Source organism: Acomys russatus, chromosome 11 (genome assembly GCF_903995435.1).
Source record: "Acomys russatus chromosome 11, mAcoRus1.1, whole genome shotgun sequence".
In the NCBI taxonomy this organism is placed as follows: domain Eukaryota; kingdom Metazoa; phylum Chordata; class Mammalia; order Rodentia; family Muridae; genus Acomys; species Acomys russatus.
This window is the reverse complement of record NC_067147.1, coordinates 19,394,337-19,421,955: the sequence shown is the minus strand read 5'-3', so window position 1 is coordinate 19,421,955 and position 27,619 is coordinate 19,394,337. Positions and strand designations below refer to the sequence as shown.

General features: G+C 43.6%; 1 protein-coding gene across 1 annotated transcript in view; it reads right to left on the bottom strand.

Annotated features, from left to right (window-relative positions):
* Positions 1 to 15,655: 15,655 nt before the first annotated feature.
* LOC127195524 (glutathione S-transferase A3) overlaps positions 15,656 to 27,619 on the bottom strand; it is a 28,264-nt gene continuing 16,300 nt past the window's right edge. Inside the window, exons 3-7 of the mRNA XM_051152959.1 lie at positions 23,370 to 23,421; positions 22,280 to 22,412; positions 21,010 to 21,151; positions 17,287 to 17,418; positions 15,656 to 16,031 (exon numbers count right to left, since the gene is read on the bottom strand). Of these exons, the coding sequence (XP_051008916.1) occupies positions 15,912 to 16,031; positions 17,287 to 17,418; positions 21,010 to 21,151; positions 22,280 to 22,412; positions 23,370 to 23,421 (579 nt within the window). The 3' untranslated portion in view covers positions 15,656 to 15,911. The remainder of the gene's footprint in view (positions 16,032 to 17,286; positions 17,419 to 21,009; positions 21,152 to 22,279; positions 22,413 to 23,369; positions 23,422 to 27,619) is intronic.

Below are 27,619 nucleotides of genomic sequence, written 5' to 3'. Positions count from 1 at the left end.
GATAGTGCCCTTTTTGACCAAATGCACATAACTGAACGAGTGAAGAACTATTTTCTTTCAACTACTTAAGTTTGTTATTATCCTATTACTCAAACAGTTATTTATATTCAGTATAGAGGAATTATTTCCCCCTGGGCTGCATAAATGATAAATATAGATGATACAGTCATTCACCCAGACCCAGAAGCTCTAAATTGATTGTTACAATAGTAATAAAAACTCAAGTACTCCTGATACAAAATTAGACATTCTGTGTGCCCCATTCCTAAGGCCTCTATAACAATGTACCACAAACTTTGTACCTTAGAATAATATAAACCTGTTCTCCCACAGTTCTGCGGGAGGTGCACATCTGAAATCTAAGTCTGATATGCACCAGGTTCTCTCTGAAGGCCTTAAGGAAGGACCTTTCTTAGCCTCCTCCTAGCACCTTTTTGTGGCCAGCCATGCTGAAATTCCTTGGTTTGTTAACATAGAATCCAAATCTCTACCTCCATGGTAGCATAGCAGTGTGTGTGCACGTGTGTGTCTCTGTGTGTGTGTGTCTGTATGTGTCTGTGTGTGTGTGTGTCTGTGTGTGTGTGTCTGTGTGTGTGTGTGTCTGTCTGTGTGTGTTATATAGCCCTTCTACCATGGAACTGGGAGGAGCTGGTCTGAAGCAGAAGTAGAGTAAGTAGAGTATAGTCATCTCCAACCCTATAAACCTTGTCTCAAGAGTAGTAGGAACAAACATTGCTCTCTCCCCTGCCATGGGCCTAAATATCCCAGTGCATGTAGTCCTGTGCCTCCCACCTTTGCCTAAACCGCATAGTTACAGCCAGGTTAAACTTGCTCTCTCCTTAGAAGGTCATGACCAGCAAGTACCTGGAATTCTTCTTCATGCAGATAAGGCATTCCAGGCTCCTTACCCCTGGCCAATGGTGTACACTCACCCCAAAAGTCTCTACCCACTCCCCAAAGATTTAAATAGCCTTGGTTCCCCCCAATTAAACTTGCTGATCAAAGATGCCTGCCTCCTGAGAGTTAGTTCTCACCTGGCTCACCCACGCACTAAGGTCTCCATCACCCCCAGCCATTCCTGCTTTGCTCTCCCTCTCAGACCCTCAGTCCTGATCACAGGTGATCACACCGTTAAGGTGGGGGTGAGCGGAGTGGGAATGACAGTGTATGTGTGTGTGTGTGTGTGTGTTTGTGTGTGTGTGTGTGTTACATATGCATGCAGTGCTGACAGAAGTCAGAAAGGGGCGCTAGATCCCCTGGAGCTGGAGTTACAGATAGTTCTGAGTTGCTATATTGGTCCTTGGAATTGAATTAAATTGAATTGAATTGAACTTATGTCCTCTGAAAGAATGAGTACTCTCTCTCCAGCCCCTCACTTGTTTTGCTAGTTTGTCCCTCTCACCTCTCCGTCTCTCTCTCTCTCTCTGTCTCTCCATATCCCTTTCCTTCTCTGCCTCTTCAATCCCCCAAAAAACACATGGAGCAAAAATTTTCCTTAGATACCCTATATCCTTCAAAAAGTAAAAAGTGAAAGAGTTCAGAGGCCCAGGAGGGTCTGCTCACACTGCTGTACCAATCAAGGACAATGCATGCAGGAAACCTAGACCCCCCTATTCAGATCTAGCCAATGGACAGCACATTCTCCACAGTTGTGTGGAGAGCAGACACTGACTCTGCCATGAACTCTGGTGGCCCCTATTTGACCACTTCCCCTTGGTGGAGAGACCTGGTGGTAGGTACTCAGAGGAAGGGGAAGCAGCTACCAGGAAGAGACCTGATAGGCTGTGATCATATGGTGGGGGAGGAGGTCCCCTTCTGTCACAGGCCTAGGGGAGGAGAATATGGTGAAAGAGGGAAGGAGGGGGGAAGAGGAAGATACAAGTGAGGAGATATCAATTTAGATGTAATCTGAATAAATTATTTAAGTAAAAAAATTGAGGAAAAAAAAAAGGGCCCAAAGGTTATTCTTTCACACAGGAGCTGTATTTAAGCTTGATACAAGTTTGTTTTGCAGTGGATTTGAGAACCTGAAAGTGGGCACTCACAACTTTCTGTCTCTGTGCCTTAGTCACCAGCTATTCCCAACCACACACCATAGGCTAAACAAACACAGTCAACAAAAACTACTGAGAGAAGAGGTTAAGGAACACAAGGGCGTTCCTTATTGATAGATTCTTCTTAGCAGGTCAGAGAAAAGTCTTTACCTGGAGTTCATCAGGACTGGGAAGAAGGATACACAAGTTTCCTGCTCATGATTTGGAGCAGCCAGTCCCTTGCTCACAATGGCTTCACCCCACCACCACCACCTCCCCCAATTCTGTATCAATTTCTCACTTTGTCCAGCACTTCCTGTAAAGCAAGCAGGACATGAGGTCTAGGAAACAACAAAGAGGTTTGGGAAGGTGAGAGTAAGAAAGAAAACACAAGGAGAAAAAGGGGCACTTTGGAGTAGAAGAGAAGAGAGGGAAAGGGGGAAGTCTGGACAAGAGGGGTTGGGCGAGATAAAGCACAGATGCTATCTACAGCACAATCCCTCTAGTGATTCTTTCATCATCTTTCCTGGCCAGATGTGCGAGAACTCGCATCTACTCATTATCTCACACGAAAATGAAACAGGTTTCTATCAGTCTCATCAGAAATCCTGGCAGACACTGTTCCTGAGATGTGAGTTTTCAATCACACAAGATATATGTATATTTTAAACTGGGGTTTGCGGGGTTGGGGGGAAAGAGGGAGAGCTGTGCTTTCTTTTGAAGTTGCTGTGATCCAGGAGGTCTTGCTTTAGAGCACATGGAACTATGAGGTGCCCTGTCCCTGTGGCCTTGGCCTGGAGCTGGCCACCAACCATTGCTACAGGCCACCCTGTGCTGAGGCTCCTTCCTCTGAAACAGCCCCTCCCCCACTGCTCTCACCTCCCCTTGCTCCAGTGTCATTCACAGCTTCCAAGCTTTCTCTTCAACATCTGCCTCCCCTCAGTGTACCTTTCTCTCAAAAGCATCTATCTGAAAGGTGTGGGCCAAGGAAAGAGCATATTTGTTCTCAGCGGAACAAGGCTCGGGCAGCCCGCAGTCCAGAAAACGGAGTGGGTGGGCACCATTTGCCTGTGAACTACAGCCCCGCCGCCCTGTGTGCGGGTCCCCATAGCAAGCACCTCCTTTCCCTGGGAAGGCAGCCAAGGCCTGGAGCCCAGGGTAGGAAATCCCCTGAGAGAGGCCCTTCCTGAGCCCCACAGAAAATGGTTCTCTTCATACTCTCTGAGTCTCCTCGTTTACAGCTGTAAATGTCCACACTGCACCCTCTGTCTTGGCCTTCTCCACATAATTTGCTTGCTGCTATAAAGACACTTGTAGGGGCAAACTCTTGCATCAATACACCTTTAACTCTCCCACAGAGCAAAGCCTATGTGCCGTCTTCACAAGAGGAGATGAGCGCGCCTAAACGGTTTCGCCTGTTGTCTTGTCCTTGTAAACACATGCTCCCTGAGCTTGAGCTAAAGCATAACAAACACCGTCCTTCATTTTATCCCTTCTTGAACTATGACCCTAACCTGAGCATGCTCAGGTGCGTGCTGCTTAGCATGCTGAACTGAACAGTAGAGTCTGCCCACACCTCAAGTGCTTTCCTACGTGGGTAGGAGCACGCCCCCTGCATCAACTCCCCATGCTTTCTTTGCTTTTTGTGGGGGGCGGGGAGGGTGCGGTGGCGGGCGGTGGGCGGGGGGGGGGGGTAGCGCAGTTGGCTTTTTAAGACAGGGTTTCTCTGTGTAGCTTTTGCTGTCCTGGAATCTTGCTTTGTAGCTAGCCCAGGCTGGCTTTGAACTCAGGAATCTGCCTTCCTCCGCCTCCCGAGTTCTGGGATTAAAGGCGTGCCCTGTCACCACCTGGCTGATTTACTATAACTTAAGCAGCCTCAAATGCAAAGCTCTGACTCTCAAATGGGCTTTGCTGAGGGAGGCAGAGTCATCCCCATGCCTTGGCTTCCCTTTGGAGGCCGGACAACTCCCGTTGCGTATAGAAAGTCCCTCATATAGGGCCGCCCCAGAAATAGAGGTAGGGCAGGGCGCAGCTGGAGCAGTAGGGACTCTGTTCGTTTTAGGTGAACCTCAAGGACATGTGAAAGTCACAATCCCTAGCATCCGTACCACCTGAGGAGGGACGGGAAGGACGCTACATGATGAGCAGATCTGGGGGCGTTCGGAACTGCATTTCTGATGAGTTGATGCTTAACGAGGAACACTTTGGCGGAACAAATATGGCTCTCCTCTTTTTAGTGCCCTCCTCCACATATCTTCATTTACTCCTTGAACACCGCCCCGCGCCCCCGCCCCACAATCTGTGGAAAATAGTATTTTCTGAAGACTTCTTACATAATCCGAAACACTTGAGACCAGACTGTGATATTGTCCTATGGCTTTTCGTTCTCTCTCCACTTGATCTGAGAGGTTGCTGACGCTAGGCAATATGTGACTGCGTCACATTCTCTGCAAAAAGTCCCTAAGAGGCCGCTGTATGGAGCGGTGACTCTGAGGCCTTGTGATGGGTACATGTCAGGCCTGAAGCAAAGCCGGCCCAAGAGAGAGGTTGCAAGTGCTGTAGTTGCCAAGAGCTGGCAAGGTGAGGCTACCAATGTTTATCAGAGCCCAGATGAAGCCACCACAAGCTCCGTAGGCCAGACATGGAGATGCCAGGCTTGGTGTTTGCCCTGCTGGCATTCAGTGTGCTTTTAGTCCAGTCAGTCGGTCTTTGCCGTCTACCCATTCTTCTCGATTGTAACGTGAGCCTTTATTCTGTGCCTTGACGTAACGGAAGTCTGTTCTCCCTTTTCTTATTTTACAGGGGCTCATAGTGAAGAGATCACACCGAGCCTTAGAAGGGAGTTTAGAAGAAGAATCCTGAAATGTGTCTCCCATGTCACATCATGTGTACCAAGGACTCTCATGCTTCCTGCACTGGTACAGGCGGAGGGCGGGTACTGAGCCCTACCTACCTCCAGGGGTCCAGACTTATGGAGTTTAGAGTAGGGCCTGAGAGCCTGGTTTTTCTAATAATCTTTCAAATGGTGCTGATTCTGGTCTGAGCACCACACTTGGAAGATTATCGACTATATCTAAGCCTATCACTCCAAGATAGCGTAGCTAGGTAGCAAACAAGCAAAGTGTTTGTTTTCACTTCAAAATTATGGCCCACTTGGCAGAAATAGTCACCAGGTGCCATCCTGGGGCCTGGGGCTTCAGAAGAGCTTCAAAGTGAAGGGCATTTGAGAAGTGGAGAACCTCTGTGATAAGCTTACAGTCATCGCAAAGGACCTGGCTGACACATGGCTGGTCAACAGGCAAGCTGGTGAACATAAAGTAGTTGGCTTCCTGTGGGGAAATGGAATATAAAATCTTGCAGTGACTGGGAAGTAAAGTCATGAGTATTCTAGCCCCAAATCCATTGCAGAGAGGAGAAAGAGCTTGATGCCAGCACATTGAACTGACACAAGGACGCAGTATAATCCTGGCTTGAGAGCAGGCACAGCAGAGTTTATGCATCACTGTACTCGCTGTTAAGACTTCCTGTGATAAATCATGTCCTTGGGGCTAGAGTTTTTAGAAGTATCATTGAAAAGGAAAGTATGAAAATATTGCTCTTTCCCTCTGGTTTTTAGAGACAGAGTTTCTCTATGTAGCCCTGGCTTTTCTGGAACACACTTTATAGACCAGACTGGCCTCAAACTCACAGATTCTCCTGCCTCTACCCCCCCCCCCCAGTTGTTGGGATTAGTGGCATGTGTCACCACCACCCAATGAAAATATTGTTCTGTGTCATGAAAATAAGTCACTTTTTACACTGAATATAGAAAAGGTTTGTTAATTAATCCTCTAATATTAGTATTCCCACTTTATAACCTGTTTTTCCGTATACTTATATTAATAACATTTACAGTATTAGCACAGTGGTATGTGGTGATTTTAAAATAAATCATAAACTAGACTTGGTGGTTCACAACTATAATTCAGCCTTTGGAAGGCAGAGGCAGAAAGGATTGCTGTGGCTTTGAGGTCAGCCTGGGCTACACAGTGAGTTCCAGGCCAGTCTGAGATACAGTGTGAGAATCTCTCTCAAAAACTAAGTAAATATTAATATTCTGTATAATATTCAGTATTCACACATGCTCATTCAACATATCTTTTTCTGATGAGCTTTGCAAAAATAGCCATATGGATTGGAAAGAATCAAGATGCTAATGTTTGCATTTGTTTTTCTTTAATATCAGTAAGTCCCTTATGGTTTTACTTGTTGTAAATAAATCTTCCAAAAGCAGAGTACACCTGGAAGATCTGAGATAAACTGAGTTTCTCAATGGTTGTTGAGAACCAGGCTTAGAACTCAGTGAAAATTAACTCAGAGGGTCCTGATGGATCAGATAGTAGGCTGGACGGCTGGGCTATTGACCTGGCTCTCCTTTTATTTCTTCCTGTCCTTAATCTACGAAAATGCACATAACTATAAGACTAGAATCTGTCCTGTGGGGTCTTCAATTCCAGAATGGTCCAGAATCAGGAGGTATGAGAGTCGGGCGGAAAAAAGAAATTTCTGTTTCCGCTAACCTCTAGCTTAAGTCCACCATGTCCGTTAGAAAAGCAGACATCGAACCATGGCAGCACTAGTATGTGTCTTTTATCAGCAGGGCCACAGACAGTCCCATTACAGATGCCTTAAAATAGACCAGTACTTACACTACCTCGAAGCTATGCTAATAGACATAACCCCAAGTATTGTACTCTTCAAAAACTGAGCTTCCTTTGAAATCTTACATGTTTTATTTGGGGCCTTTCTTCAGAATTCCAAAAAGCACTGAGGCCACATGGAAGTGTACATCTCTGTTGCTGTGGATCACAAATAGACAGTTGGTCTTAGAGTCTATTACTGTGATGAGAGATCACAGCCACAGCAACTTACATGAAGAAAAACATTTAAATGGGGCTGGCTTACAGTTCAAAGGTTTAGGCTAATGTCATAGTGGCAGGAAGCATGGCGGCATGCAGGCAGATATGGTGCTGGGGAAGGAGCTGTGAGGTCTGCCTTCCCATCAGAAAGAGAGAGCAACACTGGGCCTGGCTTAAGCTTCTGAAGCCCCAAAGTCCACTTCCCCCAGTGACGCACTTCCTCCAGCAAGGCCACACCTTCTAACAGTGCCTCTCCCAGTGAGCATATGGGGACCATTTTCATTTAAACCACTGCCCAGTATTAGAAGTTGGCAAGGCTACAAGGTTTTGCTGCACCCTCATCCTGGGCTCCACCCTGACCATCCACCAAAGCAGGTAGCAGCTGATGGCTTGACCTCAGGTGACAGGGGCCCTCTCCCTAAGAACAATCCTATTCCACATATGTGACAGCATGCAATCCCAAATGCCATGCAGAGAGATGCTCTCTGAGGCTCAGTTAGAACAACTGACTGGGAGCGAGGCTGCGTCCATCTTCCGACGCTTCAGTATCTGGATCTCAGAGCATCTAGCCTGGCCATATCTTAGCCCTGCTCCCGGGCTGATGGCATGTCTCGGTGAAGGGCTGTTTGAGTGCACTGGAGAGACGGTGCTCCAATTCCCAGCACCAAACTGTGTAAATCCAGGGTGAGATCAAATGTGCCAATCATGTCATAAGAATAATAAAGAATTCCAAAGGGCTCTTATTTTACTTTGCGTAGGGAATGTGTTCTGTGAGTCTGAGGAGGGAGAGAGAAGGCGGGGGTAAGGGTGGACAAGCATCGCTGTATCTTGCTGTCAGTGCTCTCATAACTCTTCCTTAAGACCAGTTTAGACTTTCCAATTCTTTTTTGTTGTTGTTGTTTTGTTTTGTTTTGTTTTTTGGTTTTCTGGTTTTTTGAAACAGGGTTTCTCTGTATTATCTTGGCTGTCCTGAACTCACTTTGTAGACCAGGCTAGCCTTGAACTCACAGAGATCAGCCTGCCTCTGCCTCCCAAGTGCTGGGATTAAAGGTGTGCACCACCACGCCCAATTCTTTAATATACAGTCACATTACTGTATTTTACTCCCTCAAATACTTTGGCAGGGAAGACAGATGTGGACAGAATAGAACCAACAAATGAATGCCACACGATTTAATATATGTATTAGGATCATTTGAGTTTGGGGAGGGGTTCTATTATTCCCCACCCCAGAAAATTCTGGAGCCTTCCTCTATACCTGGGCTACTGTTGTATAACAGAGGGCAGAGGCTCATCCTAGTAATTTTTAGCCCAGAAGGCCAAACTGGAATGGCATAAGATTTTACCAAAGGAACAATTTCTTGTCAATTCAAGCTTCTTTTCTGGGAACTGATTCGCCTGGAATTGCAAGGCTCAAAATGCTGCCCAACTCTGGCGTTCTGTACCATTTCTCCTGGACATCTAAGGCTGGTGTTCCTGGTCTCCCAGAGTAAAAGCTATGATGCTATGCCCACACCTGCCTACATGGTGAGCTGTAAGGACACTCGGGCTTTGAAACCATCAACTTGATCTCTGACTTTGGACATCTTACTTCACTTTTTGGAACGTCCCCAACCTCCCCTGAAGATGGAAACAAATTGTAGACTGTAGATATGTTGTTTAACTTCCTAAAAATCTTACCCCTTAGGGGGAATCCCAGCTAAACCTAGGAGTCTCGCTGCAATCGTCGTCTTGGCCGTGAGGGGGCAGCAGACTCCATGTCTGTGCTCCCGGGCCGATGCAGCAGGGCGGGGAAGCAAGTTCCCAGGGTCTTGGTTCCTGCAGACCTAGAGCTGCACCCAGGTCCTAGCCCAGGGACAGCAGAAGGATGTGCGATCAGGAACTTTGCTCTATGTTGCATAAAACAGCCCGAGAGACAACTTGGCTCTCCAGGATGTGGTAGGCAGCAGTGAGGGAGCGCGCCTGCGCAGTACTGGTTCCAGAGAGAGAGGTATTACATTTGCCCGTTGCTTTTTTTTTTTTTTTTTTTAGCTGCAGCAGCAAAGTGGCAAGGCTCCAGGTGAGCTATGCACCTATTCCTTAAAGGAAACTTTTCTTGTAATGACATGAAAATAAACCGGACTTTGTTAAGCACCCTCCACAAAAAAAACAAAACAAAACAAAAAACCAAAAAACAAAAACAAAACCCTCTCACTCTTCACAGCAAATCCAAAACCAATTCAGAAGGAGGAATGACAGCTTCCCTCCCACAGATCTTTCCTGTCGGCATGCAATTTCCTGAATTTCTGCCCACATAGGGCCCTAAATCTTTTATCTATTTTGCCTTCCATCCTCCCGGAGGTAGGGTGTCATGGTAGATTAGGTTCAATCAGACTTGCTTCAATAATTGCTTTCATATCCATGCAGGTCAGAGATTGGCAACTGTTTTATTTTTCTGTGAAAATGCTTTGTGTATATCTATCTACAGTACTCTTAATCAGGCTCCAGATTTTGGAGGACTGGGGTTAGGGCAAGGCAGGGCATTGCCATTCAGTGTTGTGTGCCCAACAGTAACTCATTGTGGCTTGTGTCTGTTGCAGGAAGACACAACGGGCATGCCTCCCAGCCGCACTCCTTCTTACCGCCTTTCACCTAAATGCTTGGTTATAGTCAGGACAAGTGGCCTCTGCCATGCAGAGGAAGCAAGGAAGATAATTGGCTACTCTGTGAATTTTCTCAGTGAGCAATGGTTTTGGAATGGATTTGTTTTTAGCCTCTTTAGAACAGCACTCAGTTCCCTATGGAGATGAAACAATTGTGGGTTTCCTGACAATGTAGCCAGGGATGGTGGGGCAGTGGAGGGGCATGGAGACAGCCACGGCATAATTTCAGCACAGGTTGTGTCTTTGAGTCACCCACGCACCCATTCACTCAGAGCAGGTGTGCTTGGTGCTGTGTGCAGGTCAGCAATCACTCGATGACTCAGTGTGAGTTTGCCCAACATGAGTTTGCCTGGCTGAGAAAAGAGAATTGGACAGGCAATACACCACCAACAGTCTTACACCAAATAAAAGAGATTTATCTCTCAAACAGGGTCACAGAACCAGTTGGGGACTTAAGAAGGTAAATTCATTTTTCACACTTTTGGTAAGCTTAGAAGAAAAACTAAGGCCTCAAGTTACTATCCAATGATGATTGATCTGTTTTGCCAGCATTGGATTTATTAAAAAGGGTGTCTTTCTGACTGTTAGACACTTCAGTCTGCATCCTCAAACCCTTACTATCACAGGCACATGCATGCGCACACACACACACACACACACACACACACACACACACTTGCCCTAAGGCTCTGACTCAATAAAAAGCATTGATTACTCATCTCTACATCTCCTAGAGGTCCAAGCCAGAGACCAGGAGGAGAGCCATCCTTGTAACTTCCCTGCCTTTCCCCACCTCCAGGCTGGGTTCTAAGAACCTCTCACCACCCAGCTCCATCTTGATCGGCCTTTCTCCAGGGTGGGTTACTCTCATCAACCAGTTAGTTTACAGCACCCACTTTATGTCCCGGTTTTCTTAAGTCCCATTTAAGACCACAGCTAGGAAACATTTGGTAGAATGTTAGTCTGACTGGAAGGCTTGCTTATTTAACCCTTCACTGACCTTGGGACAGGAGCCCCAGACTCCTTTACAGGGCTGATGTGAGTGCAGGTAATATTTCTGAACAGATGCTCTTTTCACAGCCCATTTGTGTTTCAGCCTTTAAGGTTGCCATTATTAGTTTTCAATTATGTATGTCTCTGTGTGGGTTTGTGCACATGAGTGTCCTTGCCCTCAGAGTTCAAAGGTCCTCAGAGCCCCTGATGCTAGAGTTACAGGCATTTGTGTGTTGCACAACCCGGGTGCAGAAACAGCTGAGGTTCTTGCCAAGCTATCCCATCCTCCCTCCAGCCTTTGCGGTTTACTTTATTTGCAGCATGCCTTGCTCTCTAACCCCTGGAAGCCTTTGCACGTGTGTTCACCTGTCTGCCCGGAACACTTGCTCACTGCTTATTCCTGCTTTCCCCTAGGTCCCAGCTGGGACCTGGCCTCCCCTGGACATCCTGCCTTAGGCTCCAGTGTCCCTCAGATCTGTCCCCTTGGGGCTCTTCACCGTCTGCTCCTCCCTGCTCTGTTGTACTCTACACAAGGCTGAGTCTACAACCTTTCTGAGACTGCTTCCCACTGCCTTGCACAAAGATGATGCTCAGTACACACGTGTTGAGTGGAAAGGGGTTTAAATGTGCTCCATTGAATGTTCAAGTGACAGATTTCTTCCACACCAGTGTTTTCTTATTGTGCTGAAACAAGAATGGGCTTAAAAATAGGAAGGACAGTGAAAGAGTATTATTATTGCACAGCTAATATTTGTCTTAAAATGTAACTTAACTTTTCATTGACACATTATAATTATACATATTTATGGGATAGAGTGTGGCATATCAGTACTATGTATTTAATGTTTAACCAGATTAAGAAAGGGAGTTGGTGTAGCCATTACCTCAGACATTTATTATTTCTGTATTCAGGGACCATCCAAAATCCTGTACACTAGCGACTGGGCTGATAAACAATCACGTGCTCATATCTGAAAAAACCATCTTTCTCATCACCCCTATTACTCTTTCTCAATTGTTTAGTTTTAAATTTTGTTTATTAGTTAGGTACTCCCCATGCCCGCATATGGGGCATCTCACTATGCAGCACCGGATGGCCTTAAACTCACATATATTCACCTACCTGGGGTTGAAGGTGTGTGCCATTATGCCTTGCCTAATACTTTGCATGCATGTGTGCGTGTGTGTGTGTGTGTGTGTGCGTGTGTGTGTGTGTGTGTGTGTGTGTGTCTCAGCACTGTGCTTACATATTTCTTCATGGTTTTTTACCACATCACAATGTGTTTCTATTTTTCAGGGAGGGGGGTTGTTGCATGTTTGTTTTGGGGTGTTTTACCTGTATGTATGGCTGTGCACCAAGAGAGTGTCTGGTGCCCATGAAGGCAAGAAGAGCGCATCAGATTCCCTGGGGCTGGACTTACAGTCATGAGCTGCCATATGGGTTCTGGAAATTGAACACTAGCTCTCTCTCCAGGCCAACTGTTATTTCTGCATCTATACTTCAGTCAACAAATGTTTTGAAGTCAGCTCCTTCCTACATATTATGCATGTAGGGATGTCTCAGGATAACCCAAGATCGAGTTTTCACCACAAAGAAGATTTATTTGTCCCAGAGAGGCAAAGGTTAGGGAATAAGAGACAAACAGGAGATAGAGAAGGGGAAGGGAACAAGGGGTAGGAGGAACAGGCATTTGTCCTAGGTGGTAGAGATGGGCCACAAAGGACTGCCCCTGGATAGAGAGGAGACAGGCATGGACCATAGGGAAATGGTGATTTATAAAGGGGAAAGAAGAAACTCTGTGTCGGGTGAGGTGTTTAGTTTTAATTGGGCAGTTTTAATTAGGTGAACCAAAGGGGGCTTTGATTGCTGGACCTCAATACTTGACAGCTGGGCCTTGGTAGTCAGCCTCAGTGGGAGGAAGTGGCTGAATAAGGGACTAGACCTCGGTGGCTAGCTTTAGGAATGTCATCTAATGGTTTGTAGCAGGGCAGAGGGAATGGGGAGAAAAACAAAGCCTGCCAGAGTCATGTTTGCCATGCTCAGGCTGGCCAGAGTCCCTTCAGTGCCCCTTCGTGCCACACCTTGGGCTCAGATAAGATTTCCTGAGTTAGTTCTCTCTCTCTCTCTCTCTCTCTCTCTCTCTCTCTCTCTCTCTCTCTCTCTCTCTCTCTCTCTCTCTCTCTCTGTGTGTGTGTGTGTGTGTGTGTGTGTGTGTGTGTGTGTGTGTGTGTGTGTTCTGCTCTGCTCTTAGCTTGGTTGACCTAGAACTCACTCTATAATTAGGTTGGCCTTGAACTCCTAGAAATCCTTCTGCCCCAGCCTTCTACTGGGATAGCTAAAGCTATGTTTTAATCTTAAATTACTGTGCTTAAAAGATTTATAAAAACAATAATGCCTCTAACCTGTAAGCCCAAACTTGACCAAGGGATAGATAACTTCCTGGAATGTTGGGGGCTGTTTATGTAAGATACCAAGCCCAGTGTTGTCACTTCTATAAACAAGCTTCATTGCACTAACTGCCCAGGATGTGTGCTTGATCACACTTAGGGAGGCATTATGGAGAGAGGGAGTATGTCAAGATATATACTTGACCCTGATTGGACAAAGACAGTAAGTATGTAGCCTTGTGGGTTTTGCCTTTATAAGCTCCTGTCTAAGGTAATTTGATTCTGTACTCTGAGAATTCTGGGTATGGGCTTGACCAGTATTTAATAAAACTTGCTTCAACTTTGACTCAAAAACTGTGCTAGTGTTCTTATTCTTGCCCTGTAGGATTAACACTCCATGCTGAGATTACAGGCATGAACATTTGGTTTCCAGTAGACTCTAAGTGACTCTGAGATCAGTTGGCACCTGCCCTCTTCTGAGTCAGTCTTCTGACACTGGTTGCTCTAAAGGAGGAGCAGTGAGAATTAAAACAGTGCACAGGAGAGCCAGGAATGCATCTCAGTGGGGCGCTCCTGCCTAGTATGTGCAAGACCTGGATTAAGTCACCAGGGAACATACACACACACACACACACACACACACACACACACACACACACACACAGAGAGAGCCAAATGCACAGGAAACCTTATGCACCATTACTACTTTTCACATTTGCTCACATGGTTATTTTTCCATGTGTACAAATAGATGTAAAAGTAGTGAAAATACAAAAATGTCAGGATCCTGTGGCTAGATAGGTTATAGTCCCCATGGACAGCTCACTGGGCTCTTCTGCTAAAAGGACATGGCACTAAAATGACTTCTAATAACTTGTCACCATACCCATAGGTTGGCGTCTCCCAGCTCTCATCAGAGAAACTTCTTACAGTAGTCAGTGTGACACTCACAGCTGGCCAACATGCGGAGAACAAGACTGAGGAGTGCTCAGCACTAAGTGGGTTGTCTGTCACACCCCTCCCCAAAAGGCTCAGGGAGCAGCTGAGAAGGGGTAAAAGACTGTAAGAGCCAGAGGTCTCAGATGACTACAAGCAAACAGTGTTTTCCAGACACAGCAGAGCAGGTGCACATATGAACTCACAGCAACTGTGCCCACCCAAGCCGAACAGAACCCCAATACGGAGAAGGGGCAATGGATGCACACAAAGTCCCGCCCCTACCGGAGGAGCTATGAGCACTTGTTTTCTGCTGGGTAAGAGGAACTCAGTTTCCTGTAAGGATGTAACACCTGGTGGGTCAGCCACTCTTTAGGCCCCACACCCAATAGTATTTTAGTAACACAAATTGGACTCTTTGGGGGAGAAGGAGATGGAGACACACACAGAGAATACAAAGTTGGGAGGGTATGTAAGTGGGGTGGGTCTGGGACCAGTCAATGGAAGAGTGGATGCATTAAGAATACACTGTATGGAATTCTCAAATAATGAAGAAAAACATTATTTAAAAAACACCAAAGAAGAATTTAACAAGCTGAAGAACTACATCACATCTCATCTCTCTCACTTTAGGGGGCATGGGAAAGAAAAGGGCGTGGCCTATGGACCCACAGCTAGCTGGAGGCTGACTCTATTTCCTGGGGCTGTCTTCCATTGCAACTTGGGTGATTGAGGGCAGGGTTTCAATGGGACCTTTCCTCACCACTGGAGGTACTTTAGCTGTTGCATGATTCACAGCAAAATGTCACTGACAAAGAGTTGATTTGGGCCCAGGACACCATTATAATGCATAGTGATTTACTATTGGTTATAAATGAGTGTGTTGGCTACTGGGAAGTTGCTATGGACTATATCCTCAAAGTGTAAGCCAAAATAAATCCTTCATTCCACGAGAAACTGTTTTCAGGTGTTTTTGTCATAGCAGAAAGGAAAAGAGGAAGTACCATTTCTCACATTCAGGGTCTAGCAGAGGTGTCCCTATTAGGTACGTACCCAGAATTAACTATTTTATAACATAAGAATCAAGATAAATTCTGTCCCAGAGAATGTTTCAGCCCTAGCTATAACTCCTGACTGTGACCTACCTCATCTGGAAAGACGGTCTCTACAGATGTGAAGATTTGGTTACTATGTCAATAAACAAAGGAATTTCAGCATGGCTGGCCACACAAAGGTGCTAGGAAGGGGCCAAAGAGAATCTATCCTTAAAGCTTTCAGAGAGAACCTGGTGCATATCAGACTTAGATTTCAGATGTCTGTCCACCTCCCCCAGAACTGTGGGAGAATAGGTTTATATTATTTTAAGATACAAAGTTTGTGGTTTACTGTTATAGAAGCCTTAGTAATGGGGAACACAAAACCTCCAATTTTTTATCAGAAGTACCTAAGTTTTTATTACTTTTGTAACAATCAATTCAGAGCTTCTGGGTCTGGGTGAATGACTGTATCTGACATATTCATCACCCATGCAGCCCAGGGAGAAATGATTGTTCTACGTTGACCATAAATATACTGTTTGAGTAATTGGATAAGAAAAAGCTTAATTAGTTGGGAAAAAACAGTCCTTCACAGTGTATGTGGACTCATCTATGTGTGTGTTTGGTCATAAAGGGCACTATATAAATCAGAGTTTGACATGCATATTTCTACTTCACTCTGTTTGACAAGAATATGACAACTCTTTCATGACATTATTTGAATACTGTAGAGTTTAAGAAACTTGTCCTCTTTTATTGAAACTCAAGGAACTATCACAGGAAGTAATCATGATTTCATTTTTTACTACAACCAAATAGCATCCCAGCAATTCTGCAGTGGTCGTGTCTATATAAAATAACACATAAGCCTTAAAAATGTGTTAGCCTCCCAATAAGTAACACCAGCATTTAATCAAAACACTTCATTGCTGCAAAGCATAGAAGGCTAGCCTTGCAGGTGCTATGTGTCAATATCTGCCTGAATTAACTGAAAATCTTCTTTGCTGATGCCACACATTTCTCATCATCAAAAGGCTTCCTCTGGCTTCCAGGCTGAAGAAACTTCTTCATAGTTGGGAGGTTGCTGACTCTGGTTCTCAGGGCCTGCAACAAACAAACCAGAGCCTCAGAGAGCAGCAGAAGACAAAGCTATTGTTGGCACAGCCCTGTGCCCCTGCCAGCCAAAGGATCACCCGAGCCCCTCCATCAGCATCAGGGAGGAGGATGGAGACAGATACCCAGAGAAAATGAAGATGAGAGGAAGAAAATGGAGCTTCCCCTCAATATATCTTAAAGGTTCATTCTGTTCCAGTCATTCTCTTCTTCTTCTTCTTTGGACTTTAATCCTGCAGACTCGTCACTTCTGTAGAATTTAAGGATGAACAATTTGTTTCTCAGACGCTGAGGCATAGACAAATATGTATAAATAATAGTTAAAATAAAGATCTGGGATAATAGAGTCAGAAATGGTCATAGAAAGTAGAACAGGAAAACAAGGGTCCAGTCACAACCAGCTTTCATGCTGAGAAAGAAAAATGGGAGTAGTTGGGGGCTGACAGTATGGTGCAGTGGTACAGCACTTGCCAGGTTTAACCACTAACACCACAGGAAACAAAGACAAATAAAACAAGCAGGAGGGCTGAGAAATGGCTCAATGGGCACAGTGCCTGCTGTGCAAGCATGAGGACATGAGTTTGAATCCCACGGGCCCCACATAGAGCTTAATAGAGTAGCATGTGGCTTTGCCCCAGTGCAATAATAATAATAATTATAATGATGATGATGATGATGATGGAAGTGATCCAAAAGGATATCCTATGTCTACCTCTGGCTTCCATATGCATAAGCACATGTGCACACACCCACATGAACACATACATACATCAAACATACTCATAAAGTAGGAGTTGTTAGATTGATAAAAATATGTTTGTGAGGGCTCTACTGTAGAGAGAAACACAATGGTTGTTACTGTAGAAGCTCGAAAGAGACCTCTCCAGATAGGTTGACTGGGAAGACAAGGCTACAGCCATGATAAAGAGAAGTCCATTGAAATTAGGATCAAACTCAAAGGTGGAACAGGGTGTGGGGAGAGAGAATGAGGTCCTGGGTTCTTTCTACTATACTAGGCAAAATATACATCTTGAGAGAGCAAGAAGTAAGATTTTCTTATTTAATATATTTTTTATGTCTCAGAACAAGAGTCTAGCGGCTCATTTTGTAGGTGTGGCTGGGGGATAGGGGTAGTTATGAAGGCAGAAGAAACTGGAGGATGGATCACTATCAGTCTGATGGTCAAAATACTGGATTCCATGAAGTAAGATATGGGCTGCCCCTCAGAGGACTTGGAATAGAATACCTTCAGCAGAGGGAAGTTCGCCATAACGGTGGGGTCCAGCTCTTCCACAAGGTAGAGAAGTTCAACCAGGGAAACATCAGCCCTGCTCAGCCTGTTGCCAACGAGATAATCTTGTCCATGGCTCTTTAGCACCTGAGAAAGTCAAAATGTTAGTTAAATCTTTAAGACAACAGCCATCAGACTGGGGCTCCTTGAGTTTTTTCTGAGGATCTCAAGTAAAATTTCCCTTCTTCTATGTTTTCAGGGACATATGGGGCCCCATACTTTCCTCTATACCCTGAGCCATGATAAAAATCAAGAAGGAGATCTCTCCCTATCATTCTGTCATCTGTTTATAGCTATGCTGAGCTCAGGGCTCCAGCTGTACTGTTTCTTCATGTGCCTCCACAAATAACAGGGTGAAGCCCTAACATTTGAGGGTGACCCTCTCTGTGCTCTGCAGTCTCTTAGTGGGAAATGGCTTCCCCTGTGTGAATGCACCCTCCACACATGAGTCAACTGTATCAGGGACCACATTCCCCCTTGTTCTGCTCTCTCAGCATCCTCGTACCTACAGCATCTAGAGTAAGCCTGCACTGTCATTTCCTCAGTAACATTGGCTCAGGTTCTTTAGAGTATGGGATCCTCTGCAGTGATGAAGCATCTATGGGTTCCCTGCAGCTATGTCTGTGGTTAATGTTGAAGTGCTAGGAAAAGATGAGCTGGTAGAAAGAAGGGTGTGTAGGAAGGGAAGGGGGGAGGAACAGACACATTAAACACACAAGATGTCAAGTTTGAAGTAGATGATACCCATGTGTTCCTTAAACTAATTCACTATGTCAATGCATGTATGTGTGTATGTATGTATGCATGTATGTATGCATGTATATATGTATGTATGCATATAAAGTCAGAGTTTCATGCATAGGAGATGGGTCTCAAACTCATCATGTTCTGAGCCTTGTCTTGAACCGACCCTTCTGATTCTGTAAGCCACAAGCACTCATCACCATGCCTAGCTCAACTTCTCTACATGCATGAAAGTTTTTCAGAAAAAAAAAATATTGGGGTAATATGAAATATTTGCTAAAATAGTTCATCAGTGTTAAAGTTATGAATAAGAAAGAAAAATGTCCATAGCACTACTAAGTAGAGGTAATATGTTGTCAAATACATATTAGATTATGTACACATATAGAAATAGATATCATGCCTTGGTTTAAGAACAAATTGATATACACTGAGATTTACTTTTCCCTTGACATTCACAGGGCTGTTTGATCTCACAGTACAGATGACAAGCTGTAATGATAGAGAGGTAAGGATGGGGTAACATCCTTATATGTTGTCGTCACAAGAGCCAGAAGTGAGAATCTGAGGGTATAAAAATTTATATTCTTATCTCCACCCTGGATCAGATGCACAAGCCACAAATCACAAGTTGTTGAATTAATTAATTAATTAATTAATTAATGCATACTATGATGCTAAACAAATTTTTATTTAAAAAAACATTGGGAGTAATATGTGCTATTTGCTAAAATATCCCAGCAATATTGAAACCTTGAAAAATAAAGGGGAAAACACCCATGGTCAGTGAAGTGAAATATATGGAAGTCAATAGTTCTTTCATCTGCAAGCATCCTACCACAGTTAAATGTCTGGACTTAATTGGTTGTTGTTGTTATTGTTGTGTTTTTGTTGTTGTTGTTGTTGTTGTTGTTACTGTTGTGTTTTGTTGTTGTTGTTGCTGTTGTTGTTCAGTTTGACCTCAGGTATTTTGGTTTTTTTGTTTGTTTGTTTTGTTTTTTGTTTATGTTTTTCTTTTCTTTTTCTTCTTTTTTTTATTAATTTATTCTTGTTACATCTTAATGTTTATTCCATCCCTTGTATCCTCCCATTCATCCCCCCCCCCCCATTTTCCCATTATTCCCCTCCCCTATGACTGTTCCTAAGGGGGATTACCTCCCCCTATATATTCTCATAGGGTATCAAGTCTCTTCTTGGTTACCTGCTGTCCTTCCTCTGAGTGCCACCAGGTCTCCCCCTCCAGGGGATATGGTCAAATGTGAGGCACCATAGTACGTGAGAAAGTCATATCACACTCTCCACTCAACTGTGGAGAATATTCTGACCATTGGCTAGATCTGGGAAGGGGTTTAAAGTTTACCTCCTGTATTGTCCTTGGCTGGTGCCTTAGTTTGAGTGGGAGCCCTGGGCCCAAATCTGCCTATCATATTGTTCTACTTGTAGATTTCTAGGACCCTCTGTATCCTTTTATTTTGCTATTCTCCCATGCGTCTCTCATTTAGAGTCCCAATAGGATGCCTTCCCCTCTGTCCCAGTTTCCTGGTAAGTGAAGGCTTTCGTGGGACATGCCCCTTCAAACTAGTACAGCCACTTTGGAAATCTATCTGGTGCTATCTCAGAAAAATAGGAATAGGGCTTCCTCAAGACCCAGCTATTCCACTCCTTGGAATATACCCAGAAGATGCTCCAGCACACAACAAGAAACTTTGCTCAACCATGTTCATAGCAGCCTTATTCATAATAGCCAGAACATGGAAACAGCCTAAGTGTCCATCAGTAGAAGAATGGAAAAAGAAACTGTGGTACATATACACTATGGAATACTACTCAGCTATTAAAAACAAGGAATTCCCGAAATTTGTGGATAAATGGATTGAGCTAGAAATGATCATAATGAGTGAGTTAACCCAGAAGCAGAAAGAATCAAATGGCATATACTCACTTATATCTGCATACTAGCTCAAGGTATTTTGGTTTTGAAACATGGCTTCTTCATTTGTAAATGGAACTCTTAGTAGGATGTATGCGTACACAGACACACATACATATGAAAAGGCAGAACTTTATTTCCTTAGTTTGTGCAAAGACCAATGTTGCTAATTCTGGCATTTTTTTTCTCTCACAACATCTCCTCCCTGTCTCTTCCTTTCCAAGCCCCTGTCAATGTTGTGTAGATAATCTACATCTATCCTGAAACAGTGTAATACTCTCCTGATGGGCTCCTCTTTCAGGCCTCTCACTATACTTGGGATGAGAATATTTTCTGATGTGTTGATTTCATTTTGATGTTCTTGAGTCAAAATATGACAGTGCTCTGTTCAATCAAGTCCAGCCTCTAGGATGATGGTTACATACCCCAGGTTCTAATTGTGGCTGTGAAATCTGTCAGAAGAATTCTAGGAAGGGTCACAGCAAAATCAAACTTTGGGGAGAAAAGCTATCTCTACCAAAACTATCTCAGTGGCTTTTTACATTCTACCTTTACACATCTGGAGCATTTAGGCACTAAATAACAATAATGAAATACATTCTGGAAGTGAAGACCAATAACCAAAGAACACCCAGGCCCTTTTCCTCTTGCCTCTGTTGTGACTGAGGATCTGTGTCTTGCCCAGATCAAGCCCACAGCACGATACTTTTAGTAATAGGAACCTTGAGAGGGGAATAGAGCCTACAGGTTCAGTGCATATAAATGGCATTCCCGCTCCCAACAAGGGGACTCCAAAGAGCTCCTATGCTAGAAGACCCAGAGGGAAAGCAAGTATCTATGAACCAAGCAGTGTGTTTGGCCAGACACCAATCTGTGGGATCTTGATTTTATACTTGATACCATGGTTTATCCCACACAGTGCTTGGCAACTTTACCTGCTCAGATGCCCTTTGAGGATGAGCAGAGCCTCTGAGTGCTTGGAAGGTCAGTCAGCCTCCACTCACCTTTTCATAGGCAGGGAAGTAGCGGTTCCTTGCTTTGTCCTTGATCTTAGCAAGGGCCTCCTCTTTCTCCTCAGGGGGCATGTGGGGGTAATAGAGAACCATTATCTCCAGATCCGCCACACCTTCTGCATACATGTCAATGCTGAAAAGCAGACAAGCATTCTGTCAAGGCCCTCTTGCCTCATATGTTATACTTTTAACAAATGTAAAGGGGGTGGTAAAATAGTTCACCTCTGATGGGCCTATGGAGCCAGTAATAATAATCTGATTTTTACTTCCAAATTAGCAAACATTTTCGATTTTTAAAAATATATGCAGTATCTCTTTATGTATCTCTGGCTGGCCTGTAATTAATTATGCTGACAGGCTAGCCTTAACCTCACAGAAATGTGCTGTCTTTGACACTGAGCACATGGATTAAAGGCAAATACCACCACATTTAGTATTATTCCCTTTTGAATGAGCAAAATGGCTAGCAATAGCAAGCAATAGCAAGCAATGTTCCTCTCTTCCTCCCTTCTTCTCTTAACACTTGGCTCTTTTTTTTTTTTTTTTTTTTTTTTTTTTTTTACTTTTTGAACATTATAAATAGCTTATTTATGCACATTCTTGTAGAATTTTTCCTGAAGTTGTATTTTCATTTCTCTTGTGTATTTATCTGGTAATGGGACTGTTGGGTTATTGATGAGTTGATGTTTAACTTAGAGAAACAAGCCACATTCCACAGGAGATGTGAGTTTGAGTGGAGTGGTTCCATCACAGGACAGAGGAGACCTGACTGACAGTCAGTCTTGACAGCTCCAAGCAGCCTTCAGTTCCCATGAAAAGCTTCATGTGACCCTGGCGTCTCTGCAGCAGACTCTGTGAGCCACAAACAGCCTGGCTGTACGTAGATTTAGATGGTAGCATAGGGTCACGGTTGTGTGTCTTGCAATTGCCAGAACTAGAAGATCAGCTCCTTGGAGCTGTCAGTCAAAGAGCTGCCCTTTGTCCAAACCTATTGGCTAGAATAGTGCTTCTAAAGACTAACCAAATGGAAACAGGACTCCACCATCTCCTATTCAACAGTGACACATGCCTAATGGCTCACATTCTTCCTTCCTCTCCTCTCATGATCTTCCCTCATCTCTGTCGTTGTCCTCCTAAGTGACGCCAGTGTATGTACGTCCAAACATCCAGCCCCAGTGTGTTCATGAGTCCCTTGCCATGGTTCTGTTCATTTAAGATAAAGACCTATATATGTCCCATAATGAGAAAAACTGTACCATACATGGCTCTCTCCTTCAAGTCCTTCCCATAGAGGTTGTATTTGCTGGCAATGTAGTTCATAATAGCTTTGGTCTGCACCAGCTTCATCCCATCAATCTCTACCATGGGCACTTGCTGGAACATCAGACTCCCATCTATTAGATGAAGCAAAGAAAAAGGAGAATAAGATATCTGTGGAATATGAATATATATATATATATATATATATATATATATATTATACGTTCATCCTATAATCAGACACATTCAAATCAGAAGTTGTTGAAGTGACTGAAAATTTTTAAAATAACTAATTACTTGGTAACTTTTAAAATGAAATCCCATTCATTTTTTTGTTTGTTTTCTGCATATTTAGTGTCTACTACCTTTTAGCTTATTATCTTATTGAGGTTTTTATTTCCTATCCAGAATACTAATTCTACATCTGTTCCACAGAATTTAATAGAGTGATTAATTTATGTTCATGTATATTTTAGGAAGAAGATGAGGGGCATCCAAGCCAACGGTCAGAAGGTTCCATTAAAAAAAGAGAGTCTCAAAGTCTCTTGCTGCTCATGACATCAAGGCAAGATCAAAAACCTGCTGTTTTCCACCAACAGCAAGCGACTGTATGTCTGGCAAAGCCTGATGTCCCTCATCCATAGGTGTTGGCTTTCCTGCTCCCCGGCCCCATCTTCTCTCATAGCATTCCACCTAACCAAAATAATCTTTCTGTTAGTCCTATAATACAGCCTTCCTGGGAATTAGTTTCTTAAACCTGTTTGAACTGAAGATAAGTGGCTGGCTTATATTTGCTCCTGGCATCTAGTGAATTGTATGCAGATGGAGGGCAGTGTGGGAGCCTGAGCTAACTGCAGAGAGCATGGAAAAGCAGAGACAGCACATTCATGGGGCTTTGGGGGGTGGTTTCACAGCAAATACAGAGAGAGTTTCAGGCTTCTTAACAGAGATTTATCAGATCTGGTGACAGAGACCCATGACTTACACTTTCCCACCTTTCATTGGTGAACACTACAATTACACAGGTACTGACTAATGTTTAAGGCTCTTACAGGACACTGTCCTGGGAGCATGCAGATCTTTCCTCTTACCATTTCTCAATCTTGTCAAGTCATCCCGAGTTTTCAGAAACTTTTCTTCAAACTAGAAAGCAGAAAGAACAAACAAGTCTTTATTAATTAATTTCATTGCATTTTATGTTTTTCACTTTAATAACTTCTGTCTATAGATACTATGAAAAAAGAGTTTTGTTTTGTTTTTTTGTCCAGTACACAGGTGAGATAATCATGAGAGTTTATAGCAATCTCTTACAAAAGGAGCTGTGGTCACAACACATCCATTGCTTCTCCTAATTGTGGTTGATGTCACCTCTCTCAGGACTATTCCTGTGTTGGTGATTAAGTCATGAACTACAGGAATGCCAGAGGAAGGGAAATGCTGGTTGTTTCTTCTGGCTATGTGTTTGTAATATTTCAGCCTTTCCTCAAGTGGAATCAGAAGGAACACTGTGGGTCACCCACATGGAGTATGGCACAGGCCAGTGTCTAACATCCTGCCAATGGCTTCTGATGTGTGGGTGGAGCAAATCCTGTCTGCTAGAATACTTTACTCTTGCAAGTAAAATTGCCTCTCCTGGAAAATGGGGCCACAGTTATATAGAACTCTCGATTTAAGGAGAAATTAGTATCTCTGTAGTTTTTTTGGTCACTAAGATCTTTGGGTTCTGAGGTGGCTTTGTGAGGTGGGTGTGAGCTTCTGAGTGTATTAGGTTCTTTATATGGGCCCTGCCACTGAGTGTTCTTGTGTCTCAGTACCTTAATCCACTGCATGCATTTATACACAATGTCAGTTTCGGGGAGATCTCAGGACTAAGACAGGCAAACTACCTGTAAGATCACCAGTTGTAGATTAAGTGTTCAGTAAACAAAAATACATCATTGGGATTTTAAAAGATGGACTAGTATATACAAAATACATCTCTCAACTCAGAGGGGCAAAGTCATAGTCTGTTTAGGATCTAAATTTGAGTGGCCATGAACTGAGAATGTGGATTTAGATTACACCAAGGTCAATTGCTCCAACCTGGACAGTTTCATAAAGCTTTTATAGTAACAGAACAAAGAAGTCACAAGTCAAGGCATTTTAAAAATATGATTTTGGAGCTGGGCGTAGTGGCACACGCCTTTAATCCTAGCACTCGGAAGGCAGAGGCAGGCAGATCTCTGTGAGTTCGAGGCCATCCTGGTCTACAAAGTGAGTCCAGGACAGACAAAGCTACACAGAGAAGCTCTGTCTCAAAAAACAAAAAACAGGGCTGGAGGGATGGCTCAGTAGTTAAGTAGTTAAGAGTGCTGCCTGCTAAAGGTCCTGAGTTCAATTCCCAGCAACCACATGGTGGCTCAGAACCATCTATAATGAGATCTGCTGCCCTCTTCTGGCCTACAGGCAGAACCCTGTATACATAATAAATAAATCTTTAAAAAAAAAAAAAAAACGAAAAAGGAATACATAAAAAATAAAATGTGATGTTGTAAACATTACAGCCAAGTAGAGGACTCGTAACTGTAGGCCTCTGGTGCTATCTGAGAACATTCTCGGTCTTTTGATTGGTAGAGAGTCAGCTTTTGTTAAGTTAATACATTCCAAATGTTTTCACCTGTTGATTGGATGTTCTGTCCGACACAGAGGTAAACAAACAATGGCTCCTTAGGGAGCTAAATATTGCCCAGAATACATAGTGATTAGCCCCTGAGACTATGATATGTGAAACTCTGCACGGTTGCAATAAGCTTCTTCAGACCCTGCTTCTTTGTAGGAATTCTTATTCAGAGGTGCCTTTTGAGATCATCCTTTTTTAAATATATATATATAGTTTAAACTAGTGTTATATTGATGAAAAAGTACTTTGTCTTCAATCTATATCCAATAATTTAAATGTTTTCTTGAAATAAGTCGTTGTATTTATAATGTCAGCTGCTACAGCTACAGTAGCCATGCATATCTCATAGAAACAGGACAGTTAGATTTTACATTAATGTTACAAGGTGTTTTGTAGGCGGAGTCTAACCAAAAGCCCATGAAAAGAGTCATCCATCAAAGCATCTGAATCGACATTGACATGTATGGTCTCCCTTGTGGCCATGTCTCATGATAGCTGTGAGATGGTATAATCAACCAATTAACATGTGAAAGACTTCTTGTAGTTAGAGGAAGTATATTCTTCTTTAAAAGAATTCTGGAATGTTTCCAAAACAATGAGTGCCTCTCTTGCCAAGTACCATTACATAATACAGTGCTCTTATTTTCAGTGACTACTTGACTTTCATGGAGTTCCTGGTTGTCAAAAGTTAGGGCTTTGGGCTTATTTAGCGTACTCTGTGGATCAGTTTCCTGTGGGTGGATATGAACACATGGTATCACTCTTCAGGGACAATAAGATAGTGTGGTAACAATTTGCCAAACACCCCGTCCAGGAAAAGCATAGAGGGTGGAGTGTGGTCATCCCACAAGGGTGAGCAAGATGGGATGGGGCTGGGGTTTGATATTGATGGTGAGGATGATGGTGGTGACGGGGCTATAATGATCATCCTTTGTACACGGAAGGGCTGAGCCAGAGGATCCAGGGAACTATTCTCAGCAGGCCTCCAGTCATGCTGAGAGGAAGCTGGCATTATTGCTTCTTGCTCTTTCTGAGCTTACTCTGCCCAGAGGCTTGGACATTTTGAAACACAAGGCTGCCATCTGGTTGCTTGTATAAAGAAAACAATCTATATGATGGTTCTGCAAAATGTTTGTCTTGTTTCTTCATTCAACTGAAACAGGATTAGGCCACACAATAGGCACATTCACAGCATTGGTAAACATGTTGCTATGAAACCAAAGAAGCTCTGGAAGTTCAGGTGAAAGATAGGACCTCATATTGTGGCCCTCCTTTCCTCCCCCTATCTCCCAGGGAACAAGATCTCTCTCTCTCTCTCTCTCTCAGTGGTTTCCATGACTTCCTTTTCAGAAAACCGGTCACCCAGTTATTGCATCCCTCTATCTGGATTGAGAATGTTTTTTCTCTTGTGACAGCTGTAGAAAGCGATCCTCAGCAGAATCATAAAAATCCCCACTGGATTCCTGATCAAACAGTTGGAAAAATTGTCTCTTTCCCCCATTTAAAAGCTTTTGGGGAGGGGGCAGGTTCCAAGACAAGGTTTGTCTATATAACATCCCTGGTTGTCCCAGACTCTCTTTGTAGACCAAGCTGGCCTTGATCTTACAGGATCCACCTGCCTCTGCCTCCATGCCCATCAAGAATTTTTTTAAAGGCATTTAGTGTTGCCTGAATGTAAAGCATCTGTAACAAGTCAGTGCTATACATGTGGAAGTCTGCCAGCCTCTGATACTGTAGTGAGTATCTGAGATAGTCAGTGGAGAAGGAGAGGTTTATCTAGGCTCATAATTTCTTAGGTCTCAATCCTTGGTCAGTTGTCTTTATTGTTTTTGGATCTGGCTATAACCTTCAGGCAAGAAGGGTTGTCTTCGAAGAGCAGACATCCTAGGACCTAATTTCCTCCAACCAGGTCTCACTGATGCCCAATACAGCTACAGGCTCTGGACTTGAATGCTCAGACCAGTGGAAAGCATTCTAGGTCCACACAATTGCAAACAATAATGCCTTGGGCTTTCATTTTCTCTCCCCGCTCAGTCACTGATTCACAGTTTCCATCCTAAGCACTATGCAGGGCAGGTGCTCTACACATTTATTTCTATGTTTACAGGCATATGTACTTATCATGGTGTTATAATTCCCATGGTTCAATAATACTCTTTACAGGTTTGTGGCCTAGAAGCATTATTCTATGCCCGTGGGCCTGGGCATAGTTTATAGTATACCCCCCATTTTCCTCTAAGTGTAGGATGTTTAAATAATAACTGAAACGCCAAACCATATAACCTCATTGTTAAAGAGTATGTGACTCAACCAACGGGATTGGTTATTTATTGCTTTGGTTAACTTATTAATCTTATCTTTTAATTTTTAAGCTAATATTTAAAGTGGTTTGTTTTATTATACTTTCACACACACACACACACACACACACACACACACACACACACACACACACACACACATATGTGTGTGAATGTACTTTGTCCTCATTCGTCTCTATTACCCGCTGCCTTGGCCTCATCTCTTCTGCCTCTGTTTCATCCTTAAATAGTTCAAATTGTTTCTCTTAAACATTGGAACTTGGATGGAACAACTTATTTGGAAAAATACATGCATGGTGACCTGAGTTCGAGCCCCTTATCCCATGTAAAATAGCTGGATGTGATGGTACACACTTGTAAT